Genomic DNA, 19797 nt, shown 5'->3' with positions numbered 1-19797 from the left:
TGACTCATGTATCAGCCATGATTTAGTATAACAGAAAGAGTCTCAGAAGATTGTGAACGGGTTTACTCTTTCCTGTAGCTGTTTCATATGCACCGCTGAAATCTGGAGGTGTCCGAAGCATAGATGAGAACTTTAGCAGCAGAAGGGCTTAAATAGGAGTGGCAGATGGGCAATGATGTCATAAAGGTACTCTCTGATATGCAGGATGTAACTGCTTATTCAGGCAGAGTAAACATATTCATAAAGGAGCTGTTATTTGATGCCAAAATTTTGAGGCAAATCTATAAGAGTAATTCACTATTTTTCAGACATGGGAATCACAAATGGGTGAACTCTTGCAATTATCAAATATTAAATGTGAATTAACTTACTTTGCTGACATTAAATTAGGCACTGTTTTATCAGAATCCTAGAGCAGAAAATCTTTTCTGGATAAGGCAAAAAAAGGTAGTGTCATTAGTTTCTGAAGGGAAAGCAGCTGGCCACAAAGCATGGTTTTATTTCCCAATGCCATTAGATTGAGTAGTCATGCATGACTCAGATCGTTATGTCAATTTTCAGATATAATAAAAACCATGTTTTTGTCCATCTGATTCCATGTAATGAGGAGCATATGTTACTCTTGACATGTGAGCATTAAGCAAATCCTAAGTGCGAGATTTTGTCATTAGGCAGCCAAATATCAGTTGTCAGTTCATTACCAAACCCTAAATCAGATTAAAAGCAGCAGTTTTAATGGTCTGCTGATGCCTTAATCTAAAATCCTACTACTCCAGACCTAATTTCTCCTAAATTAGTGGTCTAGTCTTCTATTCTGATGCTTATTGTCACTGAATGAGAATGCCCTAACTTTTTTATAACATGCTTCCAACCAGGACCTGTTTCTCTGAGTTGCAACAACACTAACCCTATTGTGTAGGTGTTTTAGCAGAGCTGCTTTGGAAAAGAATCAAGAAGATAGGAGAATGCAAGTCCCCTAAGTGGGTGGATTGTCAGGTCAGCGCGGGCGTGTTAGAATTAGGCCAGCAGGTTGACAGCACAGGGGAAGTACTGTGTTGAGAGACGTTGTTTTTAACCAGGTTATTCCAGAGACTAAACAATGCAACAATTCTAGATAACAAAGTGTGGGGCTGGAAGAACACAGCAGGCCAAGCAGGAGGTAAAGAGAAGTCAACATTTTTGGGTATTATCCTTGGATTCCAGCGTCTTAGAATTGTTGTCAGAGATAATGGGAGCTGCAGATGCTGGAGAATCCAAGATAACAAAGTGTGGGGCTGGAAGAACACAACAGGCCAAGCTCAGTGTCAGCACATCTGTATACTGCAGTTGGCCAGGAAGTTTGTTTGCTGTTGAGATTTTTGCTGCGTCCTCAAGTACAACAGTGGAGGATATGTCAACCTTTACCACTATACACATCAGAAAGTATGGTCCGGTGATAATGGGAACTGCAGATGCTGGAGAATCCGAGATAATAAAATGTGAGGCTGGATGAACACAGCAGGCCCAGCAGCATCTCGGGAGCACAAAAGCTGACATTTCGGGCCTAGACCCTTCTTCAGAGAGGGGGGATGGGGTGAGGGTTCTGGAATAAATAGGGAGAGAGGGGGAGGCAGACCGAAGATGGAGATAAAAGAAGATAGGTGGAAGAGATTACAACAGAGTTGCAGTGGGAGAGAGATTCCCTGAGGTTGGTCTGGAGGGAGGAGGGTAACTTCTTCAGGTTGGGCATCCCTGGAAGAGGCTTCGCAGTGAGGTTAAAATTTTGTCCAGTTGGTTTCCTCATATAAAGTTGACTGGCAGATAAAGACCAACTTGGCAATCTTGCTTTACAGTTAAATGACACAGGATCACGTCTAAAGGCTTGGTACTCAATCTTCTGTACCTCTGTCTGCAGCCATTGGATCATCTGTAAGAGTTTTTTAAAAATTACAAAATTGTAAACCAATCGATTTTTATCATTTAGAATTGATTAATAATTGAGGGATATTGAGTGGCACATATTTGAACACCATACTTGGACCTCTGCCATCACCAACTTTACAACATACTGCATATGAAAGTGCAGGATGACAGAACAATCTTATTAATGCCCCCTTTTAAAAGCTGTTTATGATCTAGACAAACACAGCCTTCCTGGCTTGATCAAAAACTTCAGAGGCTGCAGTAGATACTCTGATTTGGTTGTGAAGGGATCTAATCATTGGTGTGTGGCGAACCAAACTGCATGTGGGAGTCAGACAAAGGGATGCTTTTTATTCTGTTGTCAAGTGAAAAAGTTCCAAAGTAGGTACTGATGTCAGGGAAACTGCTGAGTGAAGTTACTCAATGCTGATGTGGAATTTGTAAATCATCAGAGGAATTACTTAGTTGGATTACTTGTAAAACCCTGTATTTGGAAACTCATAAACAAGCCAAAGTAAAAATTGCTTTACTTGGATAATAGAGAGGAGGCCAGAATACCTTATATTTTGGCCTCTGCTGAAAACAAGAATTTTCATCTTAACCTTATATCTATAGATCTGCGCTTTAAAAGAAATATCAAATTTACAATGGCCACTTATCCAAAATCATCTGGGCAGTCTGCCCAAGATATTGGCTCCACACATTTATCTCAGGGATGTTTAATTTCACATGGCAATTAATCTGTAATACTGAACAGCGTGACCAAACAGCATTAATTCCATGTTCTGCCCTCTGCAACTGGATCCTCTGCTTTCTTACCCACTGCGATCCGTGAAGATAGGTAACTGCACCTCCTCCACAATAACGCACAACACTGGACCCTCCCCCCCGATGCGTCCTCAGCCCCCTACTGTACTCCCTGTACACCTATGACTGTGTTGCCAAATTCCAAATGATCGCCAATTACTGGTTCACTGACGACACTACTGTAGTGGGATTGATGTCTAACAATGATGAATAAAAATACGGAAGGGAGATAGAGGGCTTAGTGATGTGGTGCAATGAAAACCAACTGTCTCTCAACGTCAGCAAAAATGAAAAACAGATCATTGACTTCAGATAGAAAGGAGGAGACAATGACCCCATCTACATCAACAGAGCTGAGGTTGAGCGGGTGGAGAGTGTCAAGTTTCTAAGAGTGATGATAACCAACAACCTGTCCTGGACTCCCCACGTAGATGTGACAGTCAAGAAGCTGCCTTCTTCCTCAGGTGGCTCAGGAAATTTGGCATGGCCATAATGCCCTTCACCAACTTCTGCTGATGCACCATTGAAAGCATACTGTCCAGGTGCATAATGGCCTTGTATGATACCTGCTGTGCCCAGGACCGTAAGAAACTACAGAAGGTGGTGTGCACAGCCCAGACCCTAACAGAAGCCAGCTTCCCTCCATGGACTCTATTTACATGGCTTGCTGCCGTGGAAAGGGGGCCAACATCATCAAAGGCCCATCGCACCCTGGTAAGGATCTCCTACGACCTCTTCCATCAGGTAGAAGATACAGAAGCCTGAACACAAGAGGAACATTCAGGAACAGCTTCTTTCTGGCTGTTTTCAGACTGTTGAATGGACTTTGGCCTCAAATAATGTAACCTGTATGCCTCTAAAGTCTGTGATAATAGGACCTGCAGATGCTGGAGAATCAGAGATAACAAGGTGTGGAGCTGGATGAACACAGCAGGCCAAGCAGCACCTTAGGAGCAGGAAAGCTGATGTTCGGGCCTAGACCCTTCATCAGAAATGGGGGAGGGGAAGAAGGTTCTGAAATAAATAGTGGGGGGGGAGGTGGACAGAAGAGAAGATAGGTGGAGAGGAGACATACAAGTTAAAGATGGAGATGGGGCCAGTAAAGGTGAGTGTAGGTAGGGAGTTAAGGAGGAGATAGGTCAGTCCAGGGAGGACGGACAGGTCAAGGGGCGGTGTGAGGTTAGTAGGTAAGAAACGGAGATGCGGCAATAGGTGGGAGGAAGAACAGGTTAGGGAGTTGGGGACGAGCTGGGCTGGTTTTGGGATGCTGTAGGGGGAGCGGGGGTTTTGAAGCTTGTGAAATCCACGTTGATACCATTGGGCTGCAGGGTTCCCAAGCGGAATATGAGTTGCTGTTCCTGCAACCTTCGGGTAGCGTCATTGGCACTGCAGGAGGCCCAGGATGGACATGTCGTCTGAGGAATGGGAGAGGGAGTTGAAATGGTTCGCGACTGGTAGGTGCAGTTGTTTATTGCGAACCACGTGTAGATCTTCTGCAAAACGGTCCCCAAGCCTCCGTTTGATTTCCCCAATGTAGAGCAGGCCACAGTGGGTACAACGGATGCAGTATACCATATTAGCAGATGTGCAGGTGAACATCTGCTTGGTGTGGAAAGTCGTCTTGGGGCCTGGGATGGGGGTGAGGGAGGTGGTGTGGGGGCAGGTGTAGCACTTCCTATGGTTGCAGGGGAAGGTGCCAGGTGTGATGGGGCTGGAGGGGAGTGTGAAGGGTCTAGGTCCAAAATGTCAGCTTTCGGGCTGCTAAGGTGCTGCTTGGCCTGCTGTGTTTATCCAGCTCCACATCTTGTTACCTCTTAAGTCTCTTTGATCTGTACATCCTTTGTTTGTTGTGATCTGCCTGTAATATTTGTAAACAAAGCTTTTCACTGTATCTCAGTACACGTGACAATAAAATCAACATTAAATCAAATTTGATAAAGTGTGTCTGAAACAATGAACCGTTTCAGTCTTCACTTTTTTTAAGTATGCTTCTTTATTCAGGGGCTGGTTAGTAATTGACTTCACAACAAAGACCAAATGAGTACTTTATTATAACAATTAGAAAATAAAGCAGAAAATCACTTTGTATTCAAGTGGCAGTATAGGCATATCATATTTTTATTTCGTCTTATTCTTTTCAGCCTCAACTCTCCTACAAATAACCGTTATAAAAAGACCTCTCCTGAAGACCGTCATTTGATGATAAGCAACTTGGATTAAGGTTTGCAGGTCATACATAGATGGTAAAGGATGTAATTATAGACATTGAGATAATGTTAACAGGATGGTGAAATAGACAGCACCATTGATGTGGAAATGTGTAAAATGATGAACTTTGCAAGGCTTAATGTGGAGGTTCAATACGCTTCAATGGCATAATTTTGACAAGTGTAGCTGTGTGGAGGCATCTTAGTGTCCCTGTGCAAAAGTCTGTAAGACTAGTATGGCAAGTTGATTAAATGGCTATAAAATATGGTCACATGGCTAATTATAAATGGAGGCATAAAAACAAAGGGATCTTGCTCTAACTTGAGCCTCTTCTGGATATAAAGAGAAATTCTGGGAGTGACTTAGAAAGATGCAAAGATCTTAGAAATAGTATTGAATAGGTTAACTAGGATGTTACCAGGAAGAGGAAGTTCCGTTATGAACAGTTCTGACAGTCAGAACAGTTAGATAATAGAATAGTTACTACCCTCCTGAAGAGTAACCCACCCAGACCCATTCCCCTACCCCTGATTTCCCCATGTCTAATCCAACCAACTTAAACATCCCTGGACACTATGAACAATTTAGCATGGCCAATCCACCTAACCTACACATCTTTGGACTGCAGGAAGAAACTGGAGCACCCGGAGGAAACCCACACAGACATGGGGAGAATGTGCAAACTCCACACAGACAGTTGCCCAAGGCTGGAATTGACCCCGGGTCCCCGGCGGTGTGAGGCAGCAGTGCTAACCACTGAGCAGTTAGGTCTGTTGTACTTGCTAAAATGCTAAGAGGTGACCTAATACAAGATGGCGAAGCTTTCATTGAATTGTGCTTCTCGACATTGTCTTTCTGATGAGCAGCTCCATAACCAGACATTGCAGATTTAGCACAACTGGCAAAATATTTAGTTGGGAAGTGCAGAGAATATTTTCCGTAGACATATTTTCAATTTCTGAGATGCTGAAACCAAAAGGTTGGTGAGAATCGATGGTGTAAGTAATTTTGAGGGATTTAACAAATGCTTGCAGATGAGAATTGTGCAGATAACAGGCAAAAAGAAGGGATTTGTGACTAAATCTGATGGGTTTTTCAAAGAACCAGCACTGCCAGAATGTGCTGTCATAAGTTTCTTTGATTCTGAGTTCATAAGAATTAGTCTTGATCATAGTTGATATGTGACTGATTTCTGTGCTGATATACATCTGTATTGTACTGCAGGTGTATATCGGCACCTCTGAGCAATCTTAAAACTGAAAGTAAGGTTACTGATCCAAATGTTGTGAAACAAAGCTAGCTTCCAAAGTCCGTTTGCATCTTGTATAGAGGATATGATCCAAAATCTTGAGAATCAACATTAAATTTGGAACCATAGGATAAAGCTACAGCCTCTTTCAGAACCTCGGGCTAATAGCATTATTTATTTCTACCTTCCCTGATAACCAGCCATATTGTAATGGTACTGTATTTATTTTGCATCTGAAGAATATTTGTGTGCCTATCAACATAAAAATGTCAGTTCAATTCATGCACATTGAAGGTTTGTTTGAGATCTCTTCTCGAAGAACTCATACTAGTTGATGTAAAATGTAAACCACTGGTAAATTATTCCAAAGAAACTTCCAGTGACCTGCGTCAATGGTGCCCTGTAACAAAAATATGTTCCAACCCAGGAATGCACTGCAACAGCTCACTAACATTGCACAAAGAAGAACTTCAAGCCCTGCAATCTTATTCATCAAAATGGACCAAGGTATCACTCCAAGTCTTATTCCATAATATAGTTTTTAGTGCGTCAGAATCTTCCAGATCTTATCACATACCATTTGGGACACCTTCAGCGCAAAGGCTACAATAGTTTAAAGGCTCGACCTGCTACCCCTTCTGACTGTAATCAGGAAGGTTAATAAATGTAGCTTTACTAGTTAAGCCCATTGAACAGATTTTTAAAAACTAGGCATTTTGATATAGCACTCTTTTCACTGGAGAGGCAAGGGAGTACCACTTCTTGCAAATTTCCCTCCAAATACCACACTGCCCTGATCTAGACTTATATTGCCATTCCTTCACTAGCATTCTGGTCAAAATGCTAGCAATCCCTTCCTGATAACACTATCGCTGTATCTGCCTCAAATGGACTGTAGTGGTTCAAGAAAACAACTCATCGCCACCTTCTTGAGGGCATTTAGAGAGAGGCATAAGTTCTATTCTTGCAAGCAGTGCTCATGTCTCATGGGTCAATAAAAGAAAACATATTTGACAAATGTGCTTGAGCTTTTTGAGAATGTGGAATCAGATTGATAAAGGAAAACTTGCAGATTAGTATATATGAAATCTCAGAATGTATTTAATAAAGTGGCAAACAAGGTTGGTGCACAAGATTAGGATTCCGGGTTGGATGATGAATTAACATGAACGAGGATTAGTTAAAACAGAGAATAGCAATTAATGTTCTGTTCTCTGGTTAGCATGTTGTAATTAATGGAGTGCTACCTGAATCAATGTTGAGCCTTAGTTATTTACAATTAGTGACTTAGATAAGGCAAATCTGTTGTAACATTCAAGTTTGTTGACAATACAAAGTCAGTGGGAGATGAAGGAAAACATGAAGAGGCTGCCAAGACATATGGGCTAGTAAAGCAATTGGACCAGAAGGTGGTAGTTGGCATATAGTGCAGGAAAGTTCTAAATTATCTACTGTTTCAGGAAGGATAGGAAAGGATAGGAAAGGTCAAAAGACTGGCAAGTATTGGTACTCGGCGGGGCCAGTTTTCTTATATATAAATCACAACGTTGCTGAGATTAGAAAACGATAGTGGTATTCCACCATATCCTACAATGGATTGGAGTAGAATAGTGAAAGAAACATGCTGCATAACGTTAGACTTTAGGGAGACAATGCCTAGAGTCCTTTGTGAAAACCTGAGGAATTGGCACTGTGGTGTCTCGTAAAGGTTTACTAGGTTGATTTCTGGAATGAGAGTTTTATCATGAAGAAGGATTGAGCTTATACTCTCTGGACTTCAGAATGAGAGTTGATCTCACTTAAACATGTAAAATTCTGAGACCACATGGATGCCGAAAGGTTATTATCCCTTGTTGGAGTGATTGAGTTAGAGGAGGATCGTTAAGGAGAACTGATGAGAAGTTTGGTCACTGAATGGGCTGTGAAACTTTAGAGGCACACTGCACTATATTCAGGACTGATGTTGGGCTCTGGGGGTAGAGGGGTGATAAGGCACAAAATTGGAGTTAATGCTGAAGCTCAAATGCAATCTTATTGAATCATGTAAAAGGCTTGAGAGCCGTCAAAGGAAGTCACACATTTAGTGTGTTTCACTACATCAACACTATTTGGTTTGTAGCCACCAGTTTCTCATGTTCCTCCTTACTAATTGCAGAGGTTAGCCAATCTGCCAGAAACATTGGTGTCCTGTTCAGTTTCAGACCTTCTAATACATGAGTTTTTACAACATTACCAACCCTCTCACTTCTCCTCTGTCACAAAAGTCATTTTGTCCAATTTGATGACAGTCTCTCCACAGCTCACCTGATTTCTTTATTTCTATCAACTGCAAATTTTTAAATCTACTCTGCACTTGAGTCCTGCTTGTGGGCCAGATACATCCTTGGATCTGTATTGACTCCATGTCAATACACTCAGCTTGTCTCTGCTCCGCCTATACAAGTGTGAAGTTCTTCCCACATCCTTGATACTGGGTTCTGATCTTCTGTATGTTCTCTGATCCATGAATATTGCTGAACATTTGTCAACTTGGTCTTTCTGAATGGTGTTTCCTCCTTAACCACCTCTTCTTGCTTGGTCCTTAAAATTCACCTGGAAACCGACATCTTTGACCATCTATGCTATAACCTTGTGACTCCTTCTCAAAGGTTTGAGCTTCTGTTTTCATGTGGAGCATTTTGTGACATCATCTGTAGATACTATATAAATCCAGTTGTTGTAAGGATAATCTACATGGTAAAAAAATCTAACGGAATAGCAAAAGAAAAGAATCTGGCAGATACACGGCCTGAATGTTTTTCAGATCACACAGATATCTTTTTTAAAATTGCATTGATGTTTCAGGTTGCTGGGAGGTTAATGGCCTGAAATATTAACTCTTGTTTCCCTTCCTGCGGGTAGTAGTACTCTGTTTTTACTTCAGGTTTCTAGCATCTGCAGCACTTTGGTTTGCTATCTAATCTCTTTGTTAAGTGAAAACTCCAGATTAGATATCTTCATTGTAATTATAAATGCAGATTAGGATACTTGGATAAACAAGTCAATATTATACTTAATCATTTGTAAAATGGAAACCACCTTGTAATTGGGCATTGCTCAAATGTACTATTATGTAAGTCAGTAGAAGAGTGGATTTAATTAATGGGGAGAGACAATTTGGGGATGCTGCATGTAATTTGGAGGAAGGGATGTTCCAACAATAAGTCACTGATATACTTTGTGTTTTGGGCAGTGAACATAAATAACAGTTATGTTTCAATAATTAATAGCATCCAGTGTTTTAGATTTCAAAGTTAATCTTATTACTATAATATGGTTATTATACCTGCATACTGATTTGATTTCTTTTGCTTAATTTTGATGCATATGTAAAGGTCTTTGATTTTTTCATTCTAGTTTCATTCCTTTCTTTATCCCACTTACCCACTGCACATTTTCTTCTGGCTTTCTCAAAACATATCGGTACTATAAGCACAACTTGGTGTTGAAAAATTGGTTTTTGACCTTTATTCAAACGAAGGGAAATAAGCCAAAAATGTCCATGTCTAAAAGTTTTCTTTCTAAAGCTGAATAATTGGGCAAGCAGGGTTTATGACTAGTATTACTTCTATTGATTAACCCCCTTGTCTTTGTTCTTCTCATGCAGCTCACAGGCTAGATAAGACCATGGTTCGCCTAACAAAAAGGAGGCTGTCAGACTCTCAAGTGGTCCAGCGACTCTGGAATGCTATTGAAGTCATCCGCAATCAGAAGCAAATTGCAAACTTGGACAGGATAACAAAGTATGTCCTCAGTTTAAAAACTGGAGTTTTAAATAGTGTAAAGGAATTTCTACTAAGTGGAGCTGTTTCTTGCAAAAAAAATTACATTCAACTACATTTATGTATAATTTAGCGGGATTCTTTTTGAATATTTATGAGCTTGATGATAAGTAGGAATAAACTAGAATAGTTAATATTCATTTTAACTTTTGTAAATATGACGGGCACTTAGATAAAATTGCAGGACAAGGCTTTACAAACCACTACAAAGTCTAAGCAACAATGTACTTGAATAAATCTTAGAAGGTGGCAAAACAAGTAGCTGTGGCTGTTTTTAAAAGGTATCCAGGACTTTATACACTAAGACATAGAATAAAAGCAAGAAAATTATGCTGAACATTTGGCCTTAGTTGGTTGTAAAACATTTTCATTAATTGATTAATAAATTGATTCAGCAAGGTAGTTTCCCTGCCATTTGTGGAAGAACAAATTTTAAACAAAGTAACTCAAATGATCCTAATTATCTAAAGAGGTTGCAATGTTCCAAAAAGTAAATGCATGTACTATGTGCTTTGCTCTGTTTTCACTCTTGCTCCATTCATTTTTTAAATTAGTTTTGGACGATGACCAATTTATATGCTGTTCTGTGTCACTGTCAATTAGTTTGTTATTTTAGACAAGGTGGGATTTTCCCAATTTTTTTTTCGTGTGGGGATAGCGTATTGGATAACAACTAAATCACTGCTGACAAAATAAGTCATATTGCTAACCAAACAGCTCATTAAGAGCTGGCCAATGAACATCACTGATTTTATTAGTAAATCGTAGGTCTCAACACTTCTGTGCGTTTGATTGCCCTCAAATTAAGGCAGTGGAGTCTTCCAACTCCTGACTGGGCATGCAGATTTCCTTGCGCCTTTCTCAACTGCCAAAAAGCAGATGATTAGATAAATGGCAAATTGAAGTCCTTAATTGACCTCTGAAATGCTTTGTTGTTGGACATGTCGAAGACTCATTTAAAATTTGCTCTTTCATAAATGGCAGGGGAAACTATCTTGCTGGATTAAATTATTAAGCAAATAAAATGCTGAACATTTGGCCTTAGTTTGTTGTAAAGCATAATTTCCTCCCTTTTATATAATGCCTTAGTGTATATAGTCCTTCTCACCTCACAGTTAGTGAAGTGTGAGAAGGGGGTGAGCTTTTCCGCCAGATCAATTCATCCTTTTAACCACCTCACATTGTCACCTTTCAGGAGTGGAGAATTGTAACCATAGCTACCAATTTGTTTCAGGTAATAGTATATATTGAAAATAAATCCTAGTCAAGCCATTTCATAAATGTTATATTTTCTCACCATTCCTGCAGCCTTTCTGTACCATTGCCATAGATATTTGTGGTACAGAAGCCCATTAAGTCCTTGCTGGCTCTCTGTAGAGCAAACAAGTCAGTCTTATTCTCCTGCTTTATCTTCGTAGCCTTAAATAGTTCCTCCAAGTGACCATCTTTATTCAGCTTGTACTGGAAATCTAGAGAATAATTCTTTTAGGATAGATTTGTAATTGATACTATTGGGGCATCGTGTGTCTGAGCTGGCTCTTTTTTTTGTCGCTGCTCCCCAACATAACGCTGTTTAGTGGAACATGCGCAACCTATCCCCCATCATTGGTCTTGGGCATGCCTTGTCTGCAGTTTGGAATCTCAATTAGTCAGTGCGGTACAGCTGTGAATGCCAGTGTTTTCCTTAAACAAAAAAACACATTAAGTTGTTGAAACTAAACTATAGCTGACTAAGTTGCTAATGTCCCTCAAAGCATAGTGTTGCAGTATTGGTTTGAGGTTCTTGTCAGGGTGGAAGAATAAGTTTTTAATAATTGAAAGGCCACAGAAGGAGTTCAGACTATAATTTTCAAACATCATTCAACAGGTCATCTGCTTCTGAAATTTTGTGAAATTTTATGGAAGTCAGTGTCATATTGCCATCAGTGTTGGTGGTTTTGACACTAACTTGATGGAATTTCTTGACCTATTGCTTGGACAAAGTTCAAACTTGCAACCTTTTAGGCAACAGGCTTAGCAGTCTTTGTTTAAATTGATTTAGCCAAGGAATTAAGTGTAGACATGTTAATGAAAATTAAGAAAGTTGAATCATTTTAGAGCAGACCTACAGATTCTATGTGTAACTGAGAACAGGGAGGCTGCCAACACTTGGTCTGGGTTCTCTGACACTAATTTGTAAGTAGGTCTGACAACTGTTTGCTTGTGATTATTTTTCATCATTCAGAACACTGCATATTGGTTTGTCGTGACAGTAATTAGAAATGTTTAACTTAACTTTGAATTACATTACAACCCAGTAGATGCTAGTTATTTTTGTATTGTTGCATGTTCCTTCAGATAATAGAACTTTTTCTTCCTGACCTCCTGTTAAGTTCAGTTATCTAATCTCAAGCAAGAATATGCTTCAGTTCTCAGAATTACATTTTATTGGGAAACTCTAATTAGAGTTAAAGATATTTGGTGGGGTGTTTGGAGGCAAAGCTAAAACGTATTATTAAAAACAATAAGAGATAACAAGGTGTAGTGCTGGATGAACACAGCAAGCCAGGCAGCATCAGAGAAGGAGGAAGGCTGATGTTTCGGACCTAGACCCTTCTTCAGAAATGTCTTCTGAAGTAGAGTCTAGGCCCAAAACGTCAGCCTTCCTGCTCCTCTGATGCTGCCTGGCCTGCTGTGTTCATCTAGCTCTACACCTTGTTATCTCAAATTTCCAACATCTGCAGTTCCTACTGTTTTATTAAAAACGATAATATGCTTATTATTGAATTGTGACAGGAAATACAATTTGCATAATATTATTGACATTGACGTGGATTTTGCAGTAATAAGAGCAACATAATTATACCTCCTTCTCCTTTGAAACTGACAGCAATTTTTGAAATCTTCAAATCTTCATAATTAAACATGAGAATCCAGAAATTGGAGGCTACTGATTCTCTAGAAGATGCAGTATTTTGGTCCTCGAGACTGTAATCAATTGGAAATCATTGTAATGATGATGACTTCTACTCTTAAGTATTTTTGTCTCACAGTAAAACCTTTGGAAATGTTATACTTCATTGAATTAGGTGTGACTAGGTTTTAATGGTGGGCCTTGTTCCCAATTACTGTAAAGAAGTTATGTTTTCCCTTAAAAGGTAAATTTACATTTGGTGTATATCACATTTCTCTACAATAAAATCCACATTTTTAAAAGGCTTGTATGTTGTATTTTTGTTTCATCCTTAACCCTATGTCCCAATCATTTATTTAACTATTTGCAAATTTTAAAACTAAAGATGAAGGATTTTTGGAATTTATTCCCAGTTTGCTGTCTGAAAATACTACAGTTTGACTGTCTATTTACTTGATGCTATCACTGTTCCTGGATAACTGAAACAAACTGTTCCAATGAAAGGGGAAGTCCATACCACAGTTATCCATAGGGTTAGTTTTCTTTGAGGTCACTGACCACAAAATCTAGCCTGTAGTGAAATGTCTCAAGCTACTTCATAAAGGGAGGCCATTGTGCAGGTATTAGGAGTAGAGTTAGAGTCGACGATTAAAGGAGTGCCTAAAAGAATGAGATATTGAGATATTTTGAGATTTTTAGAGAGCAAAATTATGGATGGGTGAATTGTGGCTTAAAGGGTAACTTGCCTGCGCTGGATACTGCTGCAGTTGCATTTAAAACTTTTAACAAACCTGAGTGAGATTTCCAGATTTATGACGGACTGAACCCCAGGGTGATCTGCTACTTTGTAATTACCAGCAATGACACATTCAAAAAAGGTTATATAACAATAGTTCAGATGTTTGATTTCAAAATGAAATAGATAAATTTGATTCATTATTGCATGTAGTTGTTCCACAATATGTTGCAGAAAAGTGCAGTGACTCTGAAATTTTAAATAAAAACTGAAAGAACTGTGGATGCTGTAAATCAGGAACAAAAGCAAAATTGCTGGAAATGCTCAGCAGGTCTGGCAGCATCTGTGAAGGGAAAAGCAGAGTTAATGTTTTGGGTCCTCTGAGGAAGTGTCACTGGACACAAAATGGTAACTCTGAAATATTAATTTTGTCTTTTGCATGTTCTGTCCATACAGGCATAATTATTTGCCTAATGTCTTGTATAACTCACTGAATCTGATTTCTCCTATCACCGTCTTCCACGTGTGTACAAAAAACATCAGATGTTATGCTCAGATAACAAGATGTGGAGCTGGATGAACACAGCAGGCCAAGCAGTATCTTAGGCGCAGGAAAGCTGACGTTTCAGGCCTAGACCCTTCTTCATTTTCTGAAGAAGGGTCTAAGGCTGAAATGTCAGCTTTCCTGCTCCTAAGATACTGCTTGGCCTGCTGTGTGCATCCAGCTCCGCACCTTGTTATTGCGGATTCTCCAGCATCTGTAGTTCCTATTATCTCAGATGTTTTGCCGATGTGTAGACAGAATTGAGATTTTAATTGATGTGAACAATGTTGATGAATTCAAATTCTTCTGATCTCTTGTAATTCTTGTTTTAGTCTGCTGTATCTGTTCAAATACCTCTTGGGAAGTTGGCAATTAATGTGAGAACACTGACTGGTCAGTCGGCATGAGCGAGGTGAATTTGGGAGTAAGATGTGGCTAGAATAACTTTAGAGTAGATCACAATCCCTTGGATTCTGGGAGAAATGCATGTTTCTGTAAAGCGCAAGTTGTTTTTTTTTAAGAAAACAACTTATTTTAGAGGAATTTATTTACATAAGTCATTTTCAGTAGTGCAACACATTTACAGCACTTGAAAGATGACTGAATTACACCAATGTTTGGAGAATTTCCATCATTACCGCCACACCTATCAGCTATGAATTGCTGCTTTATGACCCCAGTTGGGAAATTCAGCAGATTCTCTGCTTTCAGATTGGCAGCTCTTTTTTATCACTGTTCAAACTGTCAAGCTCAATCTCCGTTTTCTGTAGGAATCTGAAGTGTGAACACCAAAATATTGTTTGACTCTACATTTTGCTTAATGTTTTGCAAGTTTGCATTTCCCACTAAATTTTCTTTTCAACACAACTTAGCTTTTGGTGAATCTCAATCTATCTTTTGCCATATCCACATTCCTGCATCAACATTTATTTTCTTTCATAAACAGTGACATGTTTATTCATTTCTAACCAGCTCCTCAAGAAGACAGATTCGTTCTCAATGCTGAACTCTATTATCCCTAGTGTAATTACTGATTTATGTTCTCCGGCTTTCACCTACTTTTTCAGCAAACCTGTTTTGTAATGCTTCCCGGTGTGTTTTTTTTCTTCTTGCTCAATCAACTCTGCCAGATTACCTTTGTAGTTGAAATCTATATTTTCAAGGACATTTTTCCTATGAAGTCTCTTATCATGATCCAATAAATATGGAAGGTTTGGCAATGATTAGGAAGAAATGTACTTCAAACAAGCACTGGTCTGACATGCCCCATTTATTTTCAGCTATTGACTTCTGTCTTGTGGCATGTATTTCCCTTCAAGCCATCCCTACTTCTTCTTTAACAACAGTTCTCAGAAAGCATTTATGTTATTCATATCAGTAAAGGTGGACCTGAGTTTACTTAGTATATCCCAAAGCTCTTTGTAGGCAGTAATGTATTTCTGAATTGTAGGAACTGAAGTTATGTGATAAACGTGAAGCCAGTTTTCAACTGATAGGAACTGTGACATATAATTTGCGCTGATAGTTGTAGGATCAGTATTGGCTAGGGAATCTAAGAGGCAAAACTCTTGGATTCGCAACTCATCCATAAGACGGCACATTGAAATACATGCCACTTCAACAGTGTTGTACTTGTAATAGTCCAGATAATATTCTGAAATCATTTGAAAGGCAGTTAAGCCCATAAACCTTTGACTTGGGTGAGAGTGTTGTCACGAAATCATGGCTGTTGCCACAGAGTGAAATTTTAGGAAAATGAAATTTAGTGAAAAAGTAGTCATAGTATGCTTTTTGTGACACAGTATTTAATTGTGTTTCTGTTGTGCTTGATGTACCAAGTTAAACCATGTTTACTTTGTATGAAGTCATAGAATAAATACAGCACATATAGCTCATTGTATCTATTTTATCTCTCTACAACAGCATTTCACCCCATTCCAATCTCCTGACTTTTTCTTATAGACCTGCAATTTTTTTTTCTCACCCACAAATTGTCCAGTTCTCATTTGAAGGTCTCCTTTGAATTTATCTTCATGGCACTCTCAGGCAGTGCCCGTTTTCTGTGCCTGCTTTAGAATCATACCTGGATGTGAGTTTGCTCGCTGAGCTGGAAGGTTAGTTTTCAGACGTTTCGTCACCATTCTAGGTAACATCATCAGTGAGCCTCCGACGAAGCGCTGGTGTTATGTCCCGCTTTCTATTTATCTGGTTAGGTTTCCTTGGGTTGGTGATGTCCTGTTCTTTTTCGCAGGGGATGGTAGATTGACTTGGAGCCAATGTGTTTGTTGATGGAATTCCGGTTGGAATGCCATGCTTCTAGGAATTCTCGTGCATGTCTCTGTTTGGCTTGTCCTAGGATGGATGTGTTGTCCCAATCAAAGTGGTGTCCTCCCTTACCTGTATCCTTACATACAGATAAGGAAGGACACCATTTTGATTGGGACAACACATCCATCCTAGGACAAGCTAAACAGAGACATGTACGAGAATTCCTAGAAGCATGGCATTCCAACCGGAATTCCATCAACAAACATATTGACTTGGAGCCAATCTACCATCCCCTGCGAAAAAGAACAGGACATCACCAACCCAAGGAAACCTAACCAGATAAATAGAAAGCGGGACATAACACCAGCGCTTCGTCGGAGGCTCACTGATGATGTTACCTAGAACGGTGACGAAACGTCTGAAAACTAACCTTCCAGCTCAGCGAGCAAACTCACATCCAGAACCTCAACCTGAGCTTCAAAACTCGTTAGAATCATACCCTTAACTTTAGAATGCTCTCCTCGTTCTTTCTACCAAAATGGACTGCTTCACACTTCTTTGTAGATTGCAAGTATAAAAGTATTTTTAAACTAGGTTCTGCAGTTAAATATAGTCTGTGCTTGTTTTCTTTAATTATAGTTGGTTTTCAGTTTCACCTTCTGACCCCAAATTATAATTCATGTATTAACCGAGAAATCAAATCTAAATATAAACGGCTAATAATTGCTCTCTGAATAATTCCCGTTTTCACAATGTTCTCAACAAAATTGCTGATTACTGCCATCATGGGAATCTGTAACTAATTAATTGCATCCTACTTAGTTTTGTTTTCTTTGCTGTTTGTAAGGCATTTAAGTTACAATTAAAGTTCTGGAAATTAATCTGACTTTGTGTAGTTGGTAAAGCGTACGTTTGATGCATTGCTTTTTACCTAATTGATTAGACAACAGAATATTTCGTCCACAGAATATCAAGAAACAAATAGGTAAATTGCTGTTTAAATTTATTATTCTCATTTAGTCCTGCTTTAATTAGACATTTCTGTTTTATTTAACAGTGATATTTACTTGCAGTGATCTCTGCGGTTTCTCCCCAAGGTTCATGTCTCGCCTTCACAGTATGCATCCAAAGGACACCAATCGGCAGCTGGGCCTTGCGGTAAAAGATGGCCTGATTGTTGAAACCCTGACTGTGGGCTGCAAGGGTTCAAAGGCAGGAATCGAACAGGAAGGATATTGGCTTCCAGGGGATGAGATTGTAAGCATCATGATTATTTAGAAATGGCCACATATATTCAGTTTAGTGGCTGTTAGAACCTTAAGCTGCATTATATTACAGTATAACTGTATGTTTAAGAATCCTCTTCTGGAGGAGCATTACTTATCAAACAGTGATCTGGCATAAAATCAGCAAGTATGGTAACACAGAGAAATAGTTCTGAATGTTTACTTAGACTGTGCCTACTCTCTTTAGGTCATCTGAAGTGCATCATCCTGTGATGTCGTATGTGATTTTACGATCCAAGTAAGCCTGCAAGATTGGTTAATAGTGCTGTAGGCATATCCATGGAAATTCTCAGATTTCAGTGTTCAAGACAACTTCTAAAATGCACATCATGCAATCGTTGAGCATTTAGAAATATTGACCTAAATTCAAATTTTATTGGTCAACAAAATGTGAAGCCACTTTATTAAATGTTTCCTTGGTTATATATTTAAAACAAAAACACCCTTTTTGCCAAAATTTAAACTTGTAGTATACTGCAGCTTTAAATGTTGTTTAGTCCCAGTTTTAGCTCCAAGTAAGAAGTTGTTTGACACTGATAGGGTTAGAAATTGCATGACATTTACCACCGCCTTTCCAAATCCATTTTGTTTGCTTTTTTGCTGATTTTTAAAATTTTGTTTTCAGCTTCAAAAGAATGCAATGTGGAAGAGGATTGTAAGAAACTGTGGTATAATGTTTATCTCTGTGGACAATAGGGTGTTGCTGGTAGTTAACCTAATTTTTTCTTTGACAAGTAATCACTGCTGGACTGTTTGAAAGTCTTCTCTGCTATTTACTTGATCTGCAGAACAATGTTGACACAGCTTGGACTTGGACTTGGTGACAGTGTTAATTGTTTAATTATTGAAGCCATGTATAATATTGATTTTAAATGATTGCTCTTAAAATAGATTAATAAATTAACTTTAATCAATAAACATAAATAGATGAACCAGAACACCAGGATATTGGCTGTAAGAGCCTAAATTTGTAGGAGAGCATTCCAGATTTATTATGTTACTTAACTACTTGCAGCATGGGTAGAATTTCCAGTCATTGCTCCCAGCATTGGCCAGGAAAATGCCTGCTTGGCAAACAGTCAAATAGTTTTATATGTTTCTGGCAGAAAGATAAAAGTTAAATAACTTTCAAAAACACATGGGAAAATTGTGAGTTGGTTTAGAAACTGAATAGTATGCCTTTTTATTGGTCCTGACTTAAAATGTATGAATGTTTTGAAACTAATAGTTATAAGATTAGCATAAAAGAATATGCATTACTTTTGAGTGACTCATGTCGTTTTTTTTCTTTCTCACCTTGTTTAAAGTTGCAGAAAAAATCTTTTAAGGATGAATGATTGCAGTTATTCATCTGGCAGCCCAATGCTTTTGCTTCAACAAAAAGCAATTTCCTGATGCTGATCTGACTTGCAGCATTATAGAAGCTAGATTTATGAACCCCATCTCGTGGATTTTGTTGCATACTGCTTGGATTTTCCTCTTGGTGCTGTATAACTGCAGCTTGTTACAACCTAGGTCTTAAAATCATTTTGTTTACATTTAACTTTTTGGGATTTTTGTAGATTTCCCATTTTAATGAGAAAAGAGCTAATAATCCTGTGGCTGACTTCTAATATAAGTGACATCTGGAAGCCAGTGAACAAAATAATGCACATGTGGAAGCGGATAGGGGAAGTGTGGGTGTGCTGAACACATGCACCTTGTTCTTAAATACTGATATAGTTGATCCTTTGCCTTTCAAATTTTGTTAAACTACATTTTAACGACCTACTTTCAAAACAACTTTTTAAATGTAGCCTAATCAAGTGTGCTGCTTTTATAGTAATTTTGTTGTTGCCACTTAATAATGGTAATCAGAACTGCTCCTGAATTGTACTGCCAGACAGCCCAGTACGTATACAGTAAAAGCTTAGGAAAAATGGAAATCTATTTGAAGATGTGATAAGTTTCAGTTCAAATACGGGAATCACATCAACCTTTCAATGCTAACATGGATTTTGATAGAACATTAGTGTTTCAGTATAAGTATGCTTCTTTAGTGGCAATGTTATGGTAGTAATGTTTGGTGGCTATAACACATTTA

General features: G+C 38.8%; 1 protein-coding gene across 3 annotated transcripts in view; it reads left to right on the top strand.

Moving 5' to 3' along the window:
- The window catches only part of zmynd11 (zinc finger, MYND-type containing 11), a 159973-nt gene that overhangs the window by 72962 nt on the left and 67214 nt on the right, over positions 1–19797 (top strand). For 2 of the 3 annotated variants that reach the window (XM_048558875.2, XM_048558895.2), the window contains 2 exons: positions 9813–9948; positions 17526–17685. In XM_048558875.2, the coding sequence (XP_048414832.1) occupies positions 9833–9948; positions 17526–17685 (276 nt within the window). In that variant the 5' untranslated portion in view covers positions 9813–9832. Of the gene's footprint in view, positions 1–9812; positions 9949–17485; positions 17686–19797 lie in introns of those variants that run through there. The other variant, XM_048558885.2, reaches the window with a different exon arrangement.

The sequence above is a fragment of the Stegostoma tigrinum genome, chromosome 2, assembly GCF_030684315.1.
Source record: "Stegostoma tigrinum isolate sSteTig4 chromosome 2, sSteTig4.hap1, whole genome shotgun sequence".
Classification (NCBI taxonomy): domain Eukaryota; kingdom Metazoa; phylum Chordata; class Chondrichthyes; order Orectolobiformes; family Stegostomatidae; genus Stegostoma; species Stegostoma tigrinum.
This window is presented reverse-complemented; position numbering and strand designations above follow the sequence as displayed.